Source organism: Bos mutus, chromosome 13 (genome assembly GCF_027580195.1).
Source record: "Bos mutus isolate GX-2022 chromosome 13, NWIPB_WYAK_1.1, whole genome shotgun sequence".
NCBI classification, from domain to species: Eukaryota; Metazoa; Chordata; class Mammalia; order Artiodactyla; family Bovidae; genus Bos; species Bos mutus.
Window position 1 is genome coordinate 37,027,082 of NC_091629.1, and position 19,683 is coordinate 37,046,764.

Here is a 19,683-nt window from a genome sequence, read left to right on the forward strand (position 1 = left end):
TGCCCTCTTCCTTCCTTGAACATTCATTGCCTTCTGTGCCCCAGCCATGGAGCTGGTACTGGGGACACAGAGATCACCCAGCCCACTCACAGGTTCGGTCTGTGAGGATGATGGTGACAAATGTAGCGAATGCGCTCGTGTACAGGGTGCTCTGCAGAGAAATCCCGTGAGCCCAGCCAGGCACTGGCTGCATCAGCCTCGGCTTTCTTGAGGGGTGGGTCTTTGATATTTCTGGTGGACGTTTTAGAGAGAGCTGTAGCTGCTGCCAGACTCCCCTTATCCTTGGGCCCTGTCTTCAGTGTGTTCCCTGAAAGACATACATTGCCAGTGCCTGATGCCTCCTCTCCAGCCTGCACAGAAATCATTCTGCCCATGGATGCCGCTGGCCCAAACTGCCGGGGAGTTAACCAACACCTCTCCCCTGCCACATCTCCCAGCGGCACTCAACCCGTGATGGATGGGAACTGATCTAAAATGTCCCGATCTTTCACCCTTGAGCAGGATAACTCAGAGGCACACTGTTTCCCAGAGCTTCCATCAGGATTAAAGTCACCGCAGGAGTTAGAATGCACCTTCCTGTCCCTTCTCTGTCTTATGTCCCTACACACACTGCCCCCTCCAAGAAACTGCTTGCACTTAAATCCTTGTCTGAGGATCTACTTCTGGGAAATCTAGATTGAGAGGGCAAGAAAGAAGGACCTGCCAAGGAAGTCTCAACTGCAAGGGGAGGTCTCCATGAGGCAGGGCCATGGCTCCTGGCTAACTTACAACATCAGCAGGATGGCTGGAATGATCAGGCCTGGATTGGCGAGGAAGGCAAAGATCTTGCCCAGGAAGGTTGGGAAATCATTTTCAACTGTCTCTTGGATGACGTCATACATTCTGTTTTTCCCACTGGAAAGAGGAGAGGATACATTATAGCATATTTCTTAGCTCATATGGCATGAATGACTGTGTCCATACCTGGAGGGTCCAGGCTGCCACTCACCACTGCTCTCCTGGAAGAACAGAGCTCTTCTGCACAGGGACTGCAGTGAATTGACACAGACACCAGTATGTATGAAACAGATAACTAATGAGAACCTACTGTGTGACACAGGGAACTCTGCTCTATGCTCTGTGGTGACCTAAATGGGAAGGAAATCCAAAAAAGAGGAAACACGTGTATACAAACGGCTGATTCACTTTGCTATACAGCAGAAAATAACACAACATTGTAGTCCAATAAAAGTTGAAAAAAGGAAAAAAGCCCCACGAGGGGATGTCCTGTAGGTGAGAGAGGGCTGCCCCAGCATCCTGACTCCCCAGCCCACCATGCCACATGATCTCTCAACTACCTTGGTTTCCTGTGCCTGGCCCCTTCCTTGGCAAGATGAAAATGTTTGTTTTTTCCTTATGTACTCTCATGGGAGAAAATGGTCTGTGATGTGGCTTAGAGACCAACATGGAGCTTCCTCTGGGCCCCTGGACTTGGGGGCAGCTCTCCAGAGACTGATGTGATGGACACCGTCATGGTGACTCAAAGATACCTACAGTTAGTCTTCAGGTTGTAATTCCAGGAGACTGATTGCCTAGGGTAGGCTCCTGGACAGTTTACAACAGTAACTTTGATATTCTTTGAATACCTAACAACCATTTTGTAGGCTGCCTTCCATAAATACCCGCCCAGAGATTACTGACTGCTGTTAGCTTTTGATTGGTAGTTTGGTGCCAAGAAATGAAATTTGTGTTTTGAAAGTCCTGATTTAAATCCTCATTTCTCCATTTATTAGCTGTGGGACACCACAGACAATTTTCTTACCTTCTGCCTGTATTTATACCCTCACTCTCCCTGGTAGAGCTGTACTGTCCAATGTGACTATTAAAATTAAATTAAAAATTCAATATATTAGTCACACATTTCAATTGCTCAGTAGTCATGTGACTAATAGCTCCTATATTTGAGGAGCTGATGTGGATTTTTTTTCCCCTCATTTAGTTCTATTGGGTAGTGCTGCAGAGATTTGATATCTTTGGGTAAGATACTGAAAATTTCTCTGCCTTGGTTTCCTCATCTGTATAATATAGTACAGTAATGATATAGTATAATATGGTATTATAAATATAATAACAGCATTTGCCTCAGAAGGTTGTTTAGAGAATATAGACATGAATTCATATGAAATATTGAGGATGGGGCTGTCAAATTATAAGTGCCCTGCAAAATGTTGCATCTAGAAGCTTTGCTTTGCTCTTATGTGTCAATTAGGACTGGCCAACAAAGGCCCATGGACCAAATTCTGCTTGCTACCTGATATTATAAGGGCTGGGGGCTAAGAATGATTTTTACATTTTTAAATAACAGGAAAAGATCAAAAGAAGAATAATATTTTGAGACTTATAAAAATTCAGTGTCTGTAAATAAGTTTTACTGGCACACAACCATGCTCATTTATTTGTGTATTGTCTGTGGTTTCAGGTGCCATACATATCACCATATTGTGACATTTAATTTATTATTTTTAAAATTACCAGTGCATACCCATTTTCTTGTTTGTAAAAACAAGAAAAGTGGACTTCAAATGGTACGCTTAAGTCACAATAGAGTGTAGATTATTTTGTCATTGAATTATAATGTATTAGATGATGTATTAGTTTTCAGTGATTACTCTATAACAAATTACTACATAGGTGGCTTAAAACAAGACAAACTATTCTTTTACAGTTCTGGAGCCCAAAAAGTCTGAAATGGTTTCACTGGACTGAAACCAAGGTGTTGGCAGGGCTGCTCCCCTTTCAGAGGGAGGCTCTAAGGAAGACTATTTCCTTTCCTTTTTCAGCTTTTAGAGATTCATTCCTTGCATTCCTAGGCTTATGGCCCCTTTCTGTTTTCAAAGCTAGCAGGATAAAAGCTTCAAATCTCTTCCTGCTTTCAAAGTCACACCACTTACTGATCTTTTATAGTCAAATCTCCCTCTGCCTCCCTCTAATAAGGACACTTGCTATTTAGGGCCTATCAGGGTAATTCAGACAATCTCCCCATCTCAACATCCTTAATCAGATAATCAAAGGCCATTATGATATATAAGGTAACATTCCAGGAATTAGGACCTAGATATTTTGGGGAACCATTATATAACCCACCAGTCTGCTCTCTGGGTTCAAAGATTCATACTCATTCTACCTGCAAAATACATTCACCACCATCTCTACATGTTTGAAGTCTCAGCTCACCTAAATATCATGGACTCAAAGTCCCAAATCTCATCATCTAAATCAGATGTAGATAAGACTCAAGAGTATGATACATTTTAGGGGCAAAATTCCTTTCTATCTCTAATGAGAGCTGTGAAACTAGAAAGCAAGTTGTACATGCATGCTCAATCACTTCAGTCATGTTATTTACTCCCAAAACACAATGGTGGGCCAGCCAGGATAGCAGTTATAGACATTCCAATTCAAAAAGGAGAAAAAGGAAGGAAGAAAGAAATCACAAGTTCCTAGCAATTTTGAAATCCAATCAGCCAAATTCCATTAGATTTCAAAGACCTGAAAATAATCTTTCCTTGGCTTGACATACCTGCCTGCATGCAGCTCTGCCTTCCAGGTCCAAAACTCTGGCCTTGGAATTATCCTTCCTTTTTCTTGAAGAGTAGCACATGTTTCAGCTAAGGAGATTTAATTAGCCTGTTTACTGTCTGTAGAATATTTGGAGCCCAGCAGCTTCCTTTGTTTTGTCTTTTTTATTCCCCTTTCAGGCCAAGCTGTGTTACTGCTCATAACACATTCTCAAATACCTGGTGGATCTTCTACCCATGTCATGGGAATTCAGTTCACTACACAAGAGAGTCCTACACAGATCATTCCTGGATATTCTATTTCTTCTGCGTCTTCAGGCTTCTGCTGAGATGGTTGAGGGGATCTGAGTTGAACAACCTTCTTTAAAGATTCTTAAAAGAATCCTCTGTGTGAATGAATATTCAGATCTTATGATCCTTTAGAAGTGCTAGCAAAAGGTTGTCCAGCTTCCCCCTTGACTTTCTCCTTAGAGCATGTTTTCCTGACAGAGAATCTGCTCTTCGTGTCTTCTGCAATCTGACTAGGCTGAGAATTTCTAAAATCATCAAGTCCTGGTTCCTTTTTGCTTATCAGTTCTTTCCTCAATTTATCTCTTTCTTACATTTTAGTATAAATGGCAAGAAGTAACCAGGCTGCACCTTCAACACTGCTCAGAAATATCCTCCTGAGTTGGTGATGGACAGGGAGGCCTGGCGTGCTGCGATTCATGGGGTCGCAAAGAGTCGGACACGACTGAGCGACTGATCTGATCTGATAATATCCAAAATATACGAACAGCTTATAAACTCAACAACAGAAAAACAAACTACTCAGCTGAAAAATGGACAGAGGATCTTAATAAACATTTCTCTAAAGAAGACACACAAATGACCAGTTGGCACATGAAAAGATGCTCACCACCCCTAATTATTAGAGAAATGCAAATAAAAACTACAGTAAGGGATTTCCTTGGTGGCTCAGTGGATGGGAATCCGCCTGTCAACACAGAGGACACAGGTTCAATCCCTGGTCCAGGAAGATTCCCCTTGCCTGCGAGCAGCTAAGCCGATGCACCACAGCTTCTGAAGCTCGTGTCCCTGGAGCCTGTGCTCTACAACAAGAGAAGCCACCGCAGTGAGAAGCCTGAGCACCGCACCTAGAGAGTAGCTCCCACTCTCAGCATCTAGAGAAAGCCTGCACGCAGCAATGAAGACCCAGCACAAACAAAAATCAAATAAAAAGTTAATTAATTAAAGAAAAGTACAATGCGGTACCACCTCACCCCGATCAGAATGGCCATCATAAAAAAGTCTACAAATAAACGCTGGAGAGGGTGTGGAGAAAAGGAAACTCTCCTACACTGTTGGTGGGAATGTAAATTGGTGCAGCTACTATGGAGAACATTATAGAGGTTCCTTAAAATAACCGAAAAAATAGAACTACCATATAACCCAGCAATTCCACTCCTGGGCATATACCTGGACAAAACTGTAATTCAAAAAGATGCATGCAGCCCTATGTTCATAGCAGCGCTATTCACAATAGCCAACACATGGGAACAACCTAAGTATCCTCTGACAGATAAATGGATACAGAAGATGTGGTACATACATACAACGGAAAACCACTCAGCCATTAAAGTGAATGAAATAATGCCATGTGGAGCAACATGGACACAATTAGAGATTATCATATTAAGTGAAGTGAGTCAGAAAGAGAAAGAGAAATATCCTATGATATCACTTATATGTGGAATCTAAAACATAACAGAAATGGATTTATCCACAAATCAGAAACACCCTCACAGTCACAGAGAACAGACTTGCAGTTGACAAGGAGCGGGGATTGGGGAACGGATGGATTGGGAGTTTGCGGTTAGGAGATGCAAGCTATTACATTTAGAATGGATAAACAAGGTCCTACTTATAGAACAGGAAGGTATATCCAATCTCCTGGGATAAACTATAATGGAAAAGAATATTTTAAAAAAGAATGTATGCATGTATATAACTACTTTGCTGTATAACAGAAATTGGCACAACATTGAAAATCAACTATACTTCAATTAAAAAACAGAGAAAAATAGTTTTTACTAAGATTGATCTCGAAAAAACATCCTCAGCTAAACATTCAAGTTTATCGTTTACAAATTTATCTTTCCATATAACGGAAGGACATAGTTTAGCTAAAGCTTTCTGTCTCTATACAACAAGGATCCCCTTTCCTCTAGTTTCCAAATGTTTCTCATTTACCAGTGATGAAGTAATTAAATCGTAGGAGCTAAAGAAATGTATTCAGAGAAAATAAACTTAAAACTTTTAGATTTTCCACCAAGAGCAGCTGCTTGAGGAGTTGAAAATATTGAGAATGATGTCCTATTCAGACACAAGGCAAGTGATCTCAAGTGGTTTACCTTGGCTTTTGATGAGTCAATAGATGTAACTGATACTGATCAGTTATTTATTTGAGGAGTTAATGCCAAGTCTAAGATGACTGGAGAATTAAATCCCATGAATATTCTGTGCAGGACATATATGGGTGAAAGTTTCTCAAAGAAATTGAGAAAACACTAATTTAGTACAACTGAATTGACTGGGATTCAGCACAACTGAAATAAAGGAGAATCTGCTATGATGTGCTACAACTGACAATGGTCAAACTATATACAGTGAAGAAGAAGGCACAACTGAACAAATTAACATAGCTTGTGAAATTTTCAGTTTGTGCAGACTATGGTTATTCTTATTCATCACTAAGTAATTTGCAGAAAACATTTGAATCTATCATGTACAACTGAATCAACAATGTCAATGGTAAACATTTTCTTTCATGACTTTTAACCATTTTAATATTTGTAAATTTTTATCAGAAATAGAAACAGAATATCCTGACTTGTCCTACTGCACAGCAGTTCAATGGCTTGGCAGTAAAGAAGCTTGTGTCAGTTTTTTTTCCTATGGTGGTAGATGTGTTGCCATGTTACTAAAGTGGATCCAGGCAGAAAAGGCAGCAGTCTGGGCAGGACAACTGACTTTTTTTTTTTGGCCGCATGGCCTGTGGGATCCTAGTTCCCCAACCAGGGATTGAATCCACACCCCCTGCAGTGGAAGTGCAGTCTTAACCACTGAACCACCAAGGAATCCCCTAATTTTTGACGATAGAGAATAGCAACTTTGAACTTCTATTGTGTGAAATATCACCTCCTTTCCCTCAGAAGAATTCCATTCTTCTCATGCATAGCCCTGTATTACAAAAATTTATACTCTATTATTATCATATTTTTGTCAATAAAAACTTTGTGGATGTTTGTTCCTCTCCTGTTATATAAGTACCTACATAATAGTCTTGATTTTTGCCTCTTGATCCCCAAAGCTTAAAATATGTACTTTCCGGCTCTAAAAGAAAAAGTTAGCTGATCCCTGGTATAGATAATGCTCACCACCTCGTAGTATTGTTATGACTACCAGCTACCCCAGATTTGGGCAGGACTGAAACTAACAAACTTGTATATATGTCCTACAATGGATTAGCATACTTCTCCTAGTACTTAATAGATAATAGCCCACTAAATCCTTACAGCCACCCTATGAAGGAGGCACTACCATTATTTCCATCTCAGAGATGATGAACTTGCAGTGTAACTTGTTCAAGATGACCCAGCTGGCAAACAACAGACCAGGCTCTAGACTCTATGCTCTAAATCATGGGGGTGGCAATTTTTCTCTGAAAAGATTTTAGACTTTGTGAACCAGGTGGTCTCTGTTGGAACTATTTAAATTCTGCTGTTGTAATTAGAAAGCAGCCATAGATTATATGCAAGGAAATGCATGAGGCTATGTCCCAATAAAACTTTATTTACAAAAACAAGGGGTGGTCTGGATTTGGTCCATGGCTGTAGTTTGCCAATCCTTACTTTTAACTTCATGCTATACAATGCTGTCCACCTCACTCATTTATGTTGCCTGCCTGGATTTGGTCCAAACCCTAAGTCCCTCTCTGGAAAAATGAATTTCTGCAAGGTGAAGGGGCTGGTTTAAGCATTGACCATAAACCAGGTGTTTTCTCCTAGATACTGGGTGTAAACCAGGGAGAAAGGAAGAAAAAGAAAATCATACCTTCATGGAGCTTATGGTCTGGTGGGGGCAACAAATAAGATTAAAAAAGGAAAAAGAGTGGCGTGCTAGATGTTGATGAAGAGATGTGATAATCAGAAGTAATGATAAGGGGTGTGTGTGTGTGTATGTGTGATTTTAGTTACCATTTCTAGGGAAGGCCTCACTGAAAATGAGACCACTGAGTAAAGCTCTGAAACAAGTGGCTTCCCTGATGGCTCAGTTGGTAAAGAATCCCCCTGCAATGCAGGAGACCCTGGTTCAATTTTTGGGTCGGGAAGATCCCCTGGAGAAGGGATAGGCTACCCACTCCAGTATTCTTGGGCTTCCCTTGTGGCTTAGCTGGTAAAGAATCCACCCACAATGTGGGAGACCTGGGTTCAATCCCTGGGTTGGGAAGATCCCCTGGAGAAAGGAAAGGCTATCCACTCCAGTATTCTGGCCTGGAGAATTCCATGGACTGCATAGTCCACGGGATCACAAAGAGTCGGACAGGACTGAGCAACTTTCACTTTCACTGAAGGAAGTGAGAGAACAGCTGTGATGAATGTTCTAGCTGTTGCTGGGTTTTGATCAGAAGACGGATAGGAAGGAGGTGGCAGCCATATGTTCTCCTGGCTCCATTTTCAGGTCCCTTCCTCTGCCATCTGGGGGTCGGCTGTCAAGGGCCTCAGGAAGCAGATGAAGCAAGAGTGGGGCAGGTGCTGAGGGCCAGACGTGGTGCGGGCCCACTCACTGACCTCCTGCCTGGGACAGGTGGGTGGTTTGGAAAAAGGGGCACCAGAGTTCACTTCCAGAGCCCAGCCTTCCAAACCTTGCTCAGGAAGAAGCCAAAAGAAGCTTCTGCCACTTCTGCCGCTGAGGTTGTCCCTCAGCCTGGCACGTAGGCCTCCTACGGCTCAGTGTGGTGCTCCACTCTGGATTCAGCCCCCCTTTTTCTTCTGTCTGGACCCCTTTTCAGCCCTATCACACTCTGCTGTGAGCCTTCCTGCCAAGAACTCCTCAGAACTCCAGGCCCTTGCTGTGGGGCACAACCACAGGCTTTCTCAACGTCAGTCTGTTATAAACTAAGTTCCAGCTCAGCATTTCCCAAAGTATGTGGACCCACATTAGCAGGCAGGGCCAGGACTGGAGTGAGGTGGGTGAGGCCTTGGGGTGCACAGTTTAAGGAGGTACTGCCCTTGGGGTTGAAAAAGTGCAGGGTGGGCACCTTACTTGCCTCACCCTCCTCCTGGCCCTGGATGGTGTTCTGTGAAGCAAGGGTCTGTGGTTAGTGGGGATAGAGGCACCAGCTTGCACACCATATCTCCCTGCACGTTACTGCAGAGCCTTGAATAAAGGAGTGTGCACTGCGTATTTCTAAGTAAGGAGGTGGCTGATAAGAGGGGCAGCATCCCAAACTCTTGAACCACAGTCTTTTTTTACACAGGAAAGAAAGGGCTTTGTTTTCAGAGGGTGTTGCATTTGGAAGCAGAGCAGTAGATAAACATTACCTCTCCATCTACCTCTTTACATAATTATCTCTTTATATACTGTCTCTGAACCTAGTCTGGCCCATAGTGCTCTGTAGAGCATGGGGACCCAGTCAAGAGTCTCGGCAGCTGCTTCACATTTGAATGGCACTTGTAAACGGATGGTCATTTCATTTTCAGAATACTCCCTGTTAACTCATCCTAAAGTAATCCAGGGCAGTAGATTACCCATATGTTAAAAAGTTAGAACTGCCCTTTCCAATATGAGTTGGAGAACTATAACCATACCATAACAAATATGGTAGCCATTAGCCACTGCTGGTTATTTACATTAAAATTAATTAAAATGAAATAAAATTAGAACTTGAACTTCTTGGTCCTCATTTCAAGTGCTCCACAACCAGATGTGGCTGGTGGCTACCATGTTGGATAGCACAGACATAAAACATCTCCATCCTGCAGAAAGCTCTGTTGACAGTGTTAATAACTTGCCCAAAGCTCCACTCCATGGCCTTTTGCAGGCTGATGTGATATCAGAACTGGAATTCTGGGCCTGAGACCTCTGAGCAGACTGCCCCAGGAAAGGAGCTGCTCCCCTCCAACCGAGACTGTGCACCTGAATGGCCCGCAGTCGAAGGAGGGCGGAAGGGACATGATGGTGTAGGCCACGGGCAGGAGGCTGAGGAAGAGCACCAGCAGCAGGAGGCCCATGTAGAAGTTGTTGGAGCGGGAGGCCTTGAACACGCGTTCGTGGGGGACGTTGCTGCTCATCACTGCCCAGCACTGGAAGTACATGGAGGTCAGCAGGCGCAGCACATTAATGCCCACCAGTCCCGGGGCGTAGAAGGAACCCATCCTGGAAGGGCAGAGATGGCACACCTGGTTGACTAGACAGCAGGAGAGGCCAGGGAAAGACGGCAGAAGGAAATGGGGCTGATGGGCTAGGGGCAGGAGGCCTTGCTGCTTTCCCTGTAGGTCCCAAGGGAAGGGATCTCCCACTTAGCCAGGACATTTATCACCAAGCCATAGCCATCCATTCCTCAGGACAGGGATGTTCTAAGCATTACTGGCTTGGGTTCTGGCCAGGATTTTACCACTGCCCCACCTCCAGCCATGAAGCAAATTACATGGCCTCCTGTTACTCTGTGGTCTCCATTAAACTGTGCTGCTGATCAGAAAAGTATCGGAAGTCCTTAAATTAAAAGAATTGGATATTGGCTTGCAATGAGCCCGTGGAAGCCTTTGCCCAGTTCCCTGGTGGCTCAGATGGTAAAGAAACTGCCTGCAATGCAGGAGACCCAGGTTCAATCCTTGGGTCTGGAAGATCCCCCAGAGAAGGAAATGGCAACCGACTCCAGTATTCTTGCCTGGAGAATCCCATGGACAGAGGAGTCTGGTGGGCTACAGTTCATGGGGTCACAGAGTCGGACATGATTGAGCAACTAACACACTTGAAAGCCTTTGGCTGAAGTCAGGCAGCTTCCTTAGTTCATGTGTCTCCCTCTTTCCTATCTTTCCTCCCCACCGCTTCCTCCTGCCTCCCTTTCTTTCTCTTCCTTCCTTCCCATCCTACTTTTTCCTTTTTTCTTTCTTGCTTCTCTCCTCTCTCTTTCCTCCCTCTTCCTTTTTTCCTTCTCTCTCCTTCACTCTTCTCTCACCTTGCTATGTACATGGTAGCAACAGAGTGGGCCAGACACCATCCTGGTTCAAATCTAGTCCTGCTCAAGTGAAGGAAAGGAGCTCAGAGAGGCCAGATGACTTGCCCAGCCTCTGTCCTGCTGACTGAGAGGCTAAGCCTGGGATTCCAGCTTTTTTACTTCCCAGATGAGCTGATGCCCAGAGGAAATGGATAACTCACCAGATCATTCCTTGGTTGAAGATCAAACCAAGCACATTTCCACTAATATCAAACTCAGCATATGAGGGCTGGAGGGAAAGAGAGAAAGAGGAGAGAGAGAGAAAGTCTGTTAGGTGGTGTCAGCCAGATCCCACTACCAGCCAACCGACCAAGCCACTCCATCCCAAAGAGCCTGCTCTGGTGAGCAGAGAGGAACCTCAGATTCAGGGTTCTATTTCTTTAACATGTTTTCAACTTTTTAAAAAGAGCTTTTTTTTCTTAAGATTTATTTATTATTTATTTATTTTTGGCTGTGCTGGGTCTTCATTGCTGCTCGTGGAGAGCTTGTTGCTGCTCTTCGGTTGTGCCAAGCAGGGGCTACTTTCCAGTTGCAGTGCGCTGGGCTTCTCATTGCAGTGGTTTCTCTTGTTGCAGAGCACATGGCTTTGCAATGTGCCTGGGCTTTGGTAGTTGCAGCTCACAGGCTCAGTAGAGCACAGGTTCAATACTTGTGGTTGAACCACGGGTTTAGTTGTCCTGTGGCATGTGGGATCTGCCTGGACTAGGGATTGAAACTGTGGTCCTGAACTGGCAGGCAGATTCCTTACCATTGAGCCAACAGGGAAGCCCCCTAAAAAGAGTTTTAAATTTCTCAAACTTGAAGCATTCTTCAATGTCTTCTTCAATTTAAAAAATGAGATTTTTTGGGGAAAATCCATGGTGGTCCAGGGATTAGGGCTCCTTCCTTCTGCTGCTGGGGGTCCAGGTTCAATCCCTGGTAAGAGAACTAAGATTCCACAAGCCACAGGGTGTAGTCAGATTTAAAAAAAATGAGAGAGAATTTTACCATTTAGGGCCTGCAGGTTGACAGTGTGTTCTTGGGACACCCCCTAAGAGAATGTTTTATCAATGCTTTAATCAGAAATGTATCTTGAAATTATGATCAAGTAATCTAAAGTGTAAATAAAATAAATAACAAAATGCAAATAATTAAACGAGGAGTCAAATGTAAAGAAAGCTTTAAAAGCAAACAAAATAAATCAATCACTCCTCCAATTCTCTTTTCTCCTTCTCATCTTCCTCTTGGAAAGTAGTGAGCTCAGACAGATTCACATTTTCAACCTGACTCTGATTTTCAGAGTTTTGGAGATTAGTCAATTGTTTGAAAGGATACAAAGTGTGTGAGCACAGGGGAGCTTCAGTGGGGAGCTGGGGTCTTTGTGAGGCCAGTTTAAACCTGCTTCCTGATTTGTCTTCCAGCTATGGAGATAAAAAGTGACAGGAATGAGAGAAGAGGAAAACAAAGTGAGGAGAGAGAAAAGGAAGGTCACATGAGTGTGGATCAAAGGAGGAAACATGCCAAATCCAAATACAGGAAGGTTAAATCTTGGGGATTTAAAATTTGAAAATATTTTAAAAAACTTCTTTATCTATTGAATTTTGTGACTTGCCTAGAAAAAAATGAAATACTTTACTACTTCACAGAGTGGAGATTGACATTAAACATCTAAATGTCAGAATAATAGAATGCATCTAACTATATCAGAGAGGATGGTTGGAATGCCTTTCTGCAGAATGTTCAGGAAATGGTGACCTACAAATCCAGCCTCCAGGTCCCAGCACCAGCAGTAGTTCATGAACCGGACAAAACAAGCCCGCAGGAAGTCGCCCAGCAGGATGGTGATATACGTTACCAGCATGTCGGACACTGTCAGCCTCATGAATTCCTGCAAAAAGGAACAAAGCGAAAGGGGGTGGTCAGGGTTTGACCATGCCCACTTCTCCCAACTGACTGCAGCCATGCCATGCCCCCCCAACTCCATATTCTTTTTTGTGACTCTCTGATTGATAGTAGCAGAATGGTGGTGCAGATAAGACTCCATGCTTTGAAAAATGCTTACTACAGGTTCCAGTTAAGTGAGTTACAAGTTACTAATTTATTGCTTTGAATAGTCTCTGAACATTTTGATGTTGACATTAACCTTGCAAGTTTATTGGGAAGCTTAATGATTATGCATACAAATTTTCTGGCAGTTGGTAACACCCAGTATTTGGTAGTTATCAGCACTATTGCATAAATGAAAGATCTGAAGGCTTACTCCTTGCTTCCCCCACCTGCTCTGAAGTACCATCTGTACCAACTAAGACTGAATCTGACCACTGTCCTTGGGGACAGCCACTGACATTCTTCACCCCCTGCTGATTGATTTTTTTTTTGGGGGGGGTATGTAGAGAAAATAATCTAAGTTTTTTACAGAGGCACATGGAATAAGAGCTCAACGCAAAGAAACAAAGTTTTCTCTGCTTTGCAGAGTACATATAATTTATTAATTTTTTAAAAAGTTGAAAAGATCTACCAGACATCATTAAGCCTTCAAGACATCCAATAGACTTGGAGTTCCCAGGGGCATAGGGCCTGCTTTATTCATTTTTGTGTCTTCCAAGATGATTAATAAATGTTTGCTGGATGAACAGCTGATGAGTTTTTATGGTTTTTCCTCAATCCTAATGCTGTTAAGTAAAAGGCAAACCAACTTGTATTTGGTCTCCACATCTGTGCAAGGTGATGCTCTGAGGCCTGGGGTGGAGATGAACATGGGTAAGCAGGACATAACATTTCAAACCTATCATCACCAGCAAGCTCAGAAAGAAGCAAGCTTTAATCAGTGATGGGCATTCAGGGAGGAGTCAAGAGAGATGCCCTCCAAGGATGTGAGGTGGGAAAAGAGAAATTCTACAGCAGAATATTCCAAAGGAATCATGTAGGTAATGAACTCTTCTGTCTTCCAAAGAGGGTGGGTTTTACTCATGTGAAGACTTTCTCTGTTACACAGCTGTGATGGGTTTAGAAATGTGAGTTGCTCTTCACATTAAAGATGAAGAGGACTTGATGAGAATGGGGTACTCTGAACCAGAGGACATGAGAAGTGGTGAGTCTTAGCCCTCCATGAAGCAAGTAGAGACAAAATCCCCCAGGACCCTGTGGGAAACAGACTCTGCAGCAGGAAAATATCTGTTATTGGACCTGCAGGCAGTGTTTGTCAGGGTGTATGATTAATCCCCTCTTCCACTGGACTTCATTACCCTCAGTTAAAAACATTATTTTCTAAAGCTCTGCTGCTGCTAAGTCGCTTCAGTCGTGGCCGACTCTGTGCGACCCCATAGACGGAAGCCCACCAGGCTCCCCTGTCCCTGGGATTCTCCAGGCAAGAACACTGGAGTGGGTTGCCATTTCCTTCTCCAATGCATGAAAGTGAAAAGTGAAAGTGAAGTCGCTCAGTCGTGTCCGACTCTCAGTGACCCCATGGACTGCAGCCTACCAGGCTCCGCCGTCCATGGGATTTTCTAGGCAAAAGTACTGGAGTGGGTGCCATTGCCTTCTCTGTCTAATGCTCTAGGGGTGCATTAGATTATTCAGCAGTGACAGGTGAATAGAAACCCCATGCAAAGAGATGCAGCTGAGGAGGAGATGGCAGCTGATCCCTATGTTACCCGTGAATACTTCAGATTTCTGCCTGTGAAAACAAAGAACACTAGCCCTAGAAATCTGCACCGTGAAAGTACAAGGACAGTAGTGAAAGTGGGTAAGCGGAAATGGTTGTTGTTAATTTTTGACTTTCTAATGAAAACCTTTAATTCTCTTTACAGAAAAATGCACAGATGCATATACACACAAAATCCTGTACCCAGTTTTTAGGATTATCTATTTATGATTTCCAGGTGGAGAACCTCAGGCTTTTAGTGAAATCTGCAGTAAAACTCTAAATAAATTCAAGTGGTATAGATTGGCAGATGGAAGACATAGAGAAATGTGTGAGACGCTGAGAAAAAGGGCAATGTGAAAAGGTGGAACTTTCCTAAGACATGCTGGCTTGATATTTTGGAGACATGGAAACATCAAGGAAGGGATAACAAAGAACTGAGAATAGGGACCATCTTATCAGGAGAGCGTAATTACTCACAATGCCCACAGCCGTCTCCCAGCAAGAACCCCGGGGCACATCTGCAGGGTGCAGGGGGGGCCGGGGGACACTCTCATTCCAACCTGAGGAGTTGTAGTAGTGAAACAGAGTCCAGTGAGTGATGTTCTTTATCGTCTCTTCATTAGAAAGCTAGAAGGGAAGATGGAGATGTGGGGTTGGAAAGAGCCAGGGAAGGTTCAACAGTTTCTACAGAAAGAACAATTCAAGCCAGCATATGCCACAACCCTACCATCTAGCCTCTGCCCTATCCCTTAACAGGGTCTCTCCAGAACTGCCCTCCCCAGCCTTTCAATCTATAGAGAAGAGGCGGGGGCAACTGGCTGAAGTCCCTGGGTCTTTTCCAGGAATTTTTCTTCTTTAAGTTATTACTCATCCATCCAAGTATACATTCTTATTTTGAGATTAATTTATTCTGGGCATATAAGGCAATGGAGACACAAGAGTGACATAGAAATGAACGGAGTTTACCTCAGAAAATTGCCAGTCTAGAAAATGATACTTACACTTCCTCAGTCTAGTAGTAAGTGAGAGAGATGAACAGACACTTGCAGAACAGAGTGATAAAAGCTGTGGGAAATTTTCTCTGGGGACTGAGGAAATCCACTTCAGACCATGGGGCTCTTTCCTGGAGGTGGGGACATCTGAGCCAAACTGCAGAAGGATAACTCAACTAGTCAAACACGGGGAGGAGAGGGGAGAGTGAGGCAAGAGAGGAGGAAATCTGAGCTCAGAAGGGTGAGGCAGTTTATTAGGGTAGGAGGGAAGTGAGAGATGCAGATGGAGGGCAGGCAAGGGCCAGATCCAGTCACTACTATGCTTAGAATCTTCCAGCAGCTTCTTGTTAATCTCAGGAAAATTCATGAGGAGGGAGGCATGGGAAAGAGGAGCATCACCATCTGACCCTTGTCCAGTTTCATCTTTCACTTCCTGCCCTTCATGCACTTGTTCAGCTAATTCACAGTTCTCTATTTGCATAAGCTCTTTCCTCTGATTTTTTCCAGTGTCTGCTAAGATCCCTCATGGTGGGGTCTGCAGCCCCTCCTGTGCACTGTCCTGCTGCCCTGGGCTCACCCCCACTGAAGCACCTGGCCCAGAGTGCTGTGATGAATGAGTCTGTCTCCCCTGGAACAGGACTGTGTCTTGCTGTCTGCTGTACCCCCAGGGCCTGACTTGGTGGGTGCGCCATAACTGGTGAGCAGGGATGAAAGGGTAACTCAACCATTATTTATCATTTCAATGGACACTTGTCAGCTAGTAAACATATGGCAGCTAAGAAACAGTACTGGAAAGGCTGCAGACAAAATATTAAGGTTATCAAAGGACTAGAGGAGGATGTGAAAAAAGATAGCCTATGAAGAAGACAGTAAAGAACTGAAGCAAAACGTTAACAGTTGGGTCATAGGAATCTGGTGACATTTTTTCTTCATTTTATTTTTCTGACCTTTCTAAAATTTACTTAATATAAATCATACACAAGGAAATTATTATATTTAAAAAAGCAACATGGTGGATACTAGGAATTGGGAAGAAGTTTGTGGTCTCTACCTTCAGCTGGATGTCATCCATCAGGGCCAAGAGAAAGGTGTAGAGGTTTCCCAGGAAGAGTGCAAAGATGCGCCCCAGCTGCCACTTCAATCCAATGCGTGGGTGGTAATTCTCCAGGGCGGCAATAGTTTCAAACAGAGGGGGACAAAACATCCCAAGCAGAGACATCACAATTTCTACCTGGAAGTCAGGAGAGCTGGGCTAGCTTGTCATCAATGTCACTTGGTTGTCCACCGCCTCTGTACCCTCAGGGTCATGCATCTCCATCTCCCGGTTGCCTGCCCCCTCCTCTGCCTCTAGAAAAGCCCCACCTGGGGCCTCCACAACTTGCTGTGTGACCCTGACATAGGAACCAATATGCCCTGGGACTGCTTGTCACAATGATTGTTACCAGCAGCATTGATAAAAATAGCAATCTTTGAGAAGGAAATGAATTAACACATGGGACAGTGCTTTGTGTTTGGTAAAAGTTGTGTATCATTAAGAGTCATCTCATCTCAGGAGAATGGAAGACCAGAAGCTGAAATCATGGAACAAAATCAACAGTAGAGGTATGTGGTGTGGGGTGTGACCTTTGGGGTCAGCTCTCTGGGTTTTGGCCCCTGCTCTATTGCTTGCTGGCTTTGTAATTTAGAGAAAGTTACATAATTTCTCTGAGCTTCTTGTTTCTTTGTGTGTAAAATGGTGATGGTGGACTTCGTTGTAAGAATCAGGGGATAAGTCATAAGCCGACAGCACAGAACCGGTAAGAACTAAATTTTGGCTTCAACTTTGGGAAAATCCTGACTCGAATAATGGAACTGCCAGCCACAGTAGAACATTCTCTCTGCCACTGATTCTGCCCACCTAGTGGAGAGTATCCTGAACTGCTGATCAAAGTGCAGGTTGATCAGCTCTTCTGGACTGTGGCTCACTCCCCTCCACCCTCTCACACTGACCTTTGGGTTGGCTTCTCATAACCTTCATTCCTCCAGCCCTGCTCATGCAGTTCTTCCCACCTAGAAAGCCATCCTGGCATCACATCCACCAAGGCCCTTCTCTAACGTTTGTCTGATGCTCAGCTTGATTCCTGCCTTTGCCATAATATCCCCCAGTCTCTCTGGCTCACATGGGCTTTCCCACCTGTCACACATCTGAAATGCAAAACATCTTATTTGATCACATTCTTCCTGCCTATTACTGGTTGTGCCAAAGTTTATTCTTGCCAAACCTGCTTCCTGAGGAGATTGGCAATTCCATTAAAGGCAGAATTCATCTTGAGCATCTTTGTATTCCTCTCATAACTTAGTGTTTTAGACATTAAGTGTAAATATAATTTAAAAAAAACTCAATCTGATTATCACTGACTTTGAGCTATAGCTTTCATTCATTCACATTCATTGAAATCACTGATACATTTATATTTAAGTCTATCTGATTTTCTGCTTTATATTTGTCCTGCCAGTTCCACATTTCCTTTTTTATCCTTTCTTGCCTTATGATGGGAGGAAGATTCTTTCTTCTTTGGGTCAGTAATATTTTCTGGGCTTAGCAAGGTGGTTCTTCTGCTGGTCTCACCTGGGTTCATTCATGTATTAATATCTATAGTCAGCTGATGGCTGATGTTTTCATTTATACATCTGGTGGTGGATCTGCTAATCACCTAGGGTGATGAGAAAATTGGGCCATGTGTCTCTCATCATTTAGGAGGCCAGCCTGGCATCATCCACATGATGGATATTTCAGGTTCCCAAGAAAGCAAGTTCCAAAACACAAGCACTTTTCAAGTCTGCTTGTATCATGGTGATGGAAGCAAGGCCTGATGCTGTAAAGAACAATATTGCATAGGAATATGGAATGTTAGGTCCATGAATCAAGGCAAATTGGAAGTGGTCAAACAGGAGATGGCAAGAGTGGACATCGACATTTTAGGAATCAGTGAACTAAAATGGACTGGATGGGTGAATTTAACTGAGATGACCCTTAATCTACTACTGTGGGCAAGAATCCCTTACAAGAAATGGAGTAGCCATCAAAGTCAACAAAAGAGTCTGAAATGCAGTACTTGGATGCAATCTAAAAAATGACAGAATGATTGCTGTTCATTTCCAAGGCAAACCATTCAGTATCATGGTAATCCAAGTCTATGCCCTGACCATTAATGCTGAAGAAGCTGAAGTTGAACGGTTCTATGAAGACATACAAGACCTTCTAGAACTAACACCCCAAAAAGATGTCCTTTCATTATAGAGGACTGGAATGTAAAAGTAGGAAGTCCAGAAACACCTGGAGTAACAGGCAAATTTGGCCTTGGAGTACAGAATAAAGCAGGGCAAAGGCTAATAGAATTTTGCCAAGAGAACACACTGGTCATAGCAAACACCCTCTTCCAACAACACAAGAGAAGACTCTACACATGGACATCACCAGATGGTCAACACCGAACCCAGACTGATTGTATTCTTTGCAGCCAAAGATGGAGAAGCTCTATACAGTTAGCAAAAAACAAGACCAGGAGCTGACTGTGGCTCAGATCATGAACTCTTTATTGCCAAATTCAGACTTAAATTGAAGAAAGTAGGGAAAACCACTAGACCATTCAGGTATGACCTAAATCAAATCCCTTATGATTATACAGTGGAAATGAGAAATAGATTTAAGGGACTAGATCTGATAGACAGAGTTCTTGATGAACTATGGATGGAGATTTGTGACATTGTACAGGAGACAGGGATCAAGACCATCCCCAAGAAAAAAAAGCAAAATGGCTGTCTGAGGAGGCCTTACAAACAGCTATGAAAAGAAGAGAAGCAAAAAGCAAAGGAGAAAAGGAAAGATATACCCATTTGAATGCAGAGTTCCAAACAATAGCAAGGAGAGATAAGAAAGCCTTCCTCAGCGATCAATGCAAAGAAATAGAGGAAAACAATAGAATGGGAAAGACTAGAGATCTCTTCCAGAAAATTAGAGATACCAAGGGAACATTTCATGCAAAGATGGGCTCGATAAAGGACAGAAATGGTATGGACCTAACAGAAGCAGAAGATATTAAGAAGAGGTGGCAAGAATACACACAAGAACTTTACAAAAAAGATCTTCATGACCCAGATAATCATGATGGTGTGATCACTCACCTAGAGCCAGACATCCTGGAATGTGAAGTCAAGTGGGCCTTAGGAAGCATCACTACGAACAAAGCTAGTGGAGGTGATGGAATT

General features: G+C 43.4%; 1 protein-coding gene across 1 annotated transcript in view; it reads right to left on the reverse strand.

Annotated features, from left to right (window-relative positions):
• TMC2 (transmembrane channel like 2) overlaps window positions 1-19,683 on the reverse strand; it is a 111,427-nt gene that overhangs the window by 16,527 nt on the left and 75,217 nt on the right. The window contains exons 12-17 of the mRNA XM_070382017.1: window positions 16,487-16,666; window positions 14,921-15,070; window positions 12,557-12,685; window positions 10,980-11,047; window positions 9,738-9,977; window positions 769-894 (exon numbers count right to left, since the gene is read on the reverse strand). Of these exons, the coding sequence (XP_070238118.1) occupies window positions 769-894; window positions 9,738-9,977; window positions 10,980-11,047; window positions 12,557-12,685; window positions 14,921-15,070; window positions 16,487-16,666 (893 nt within the window). The remainder of the gene's footprint in view (window positions 1-768; window positions 895-9,737; window positions 9,978-10,979; window positions 11,048-12,556; window positions 12,686-14,920; window positions 15,071-16,486; window positions 16,667-19,683) is intronic.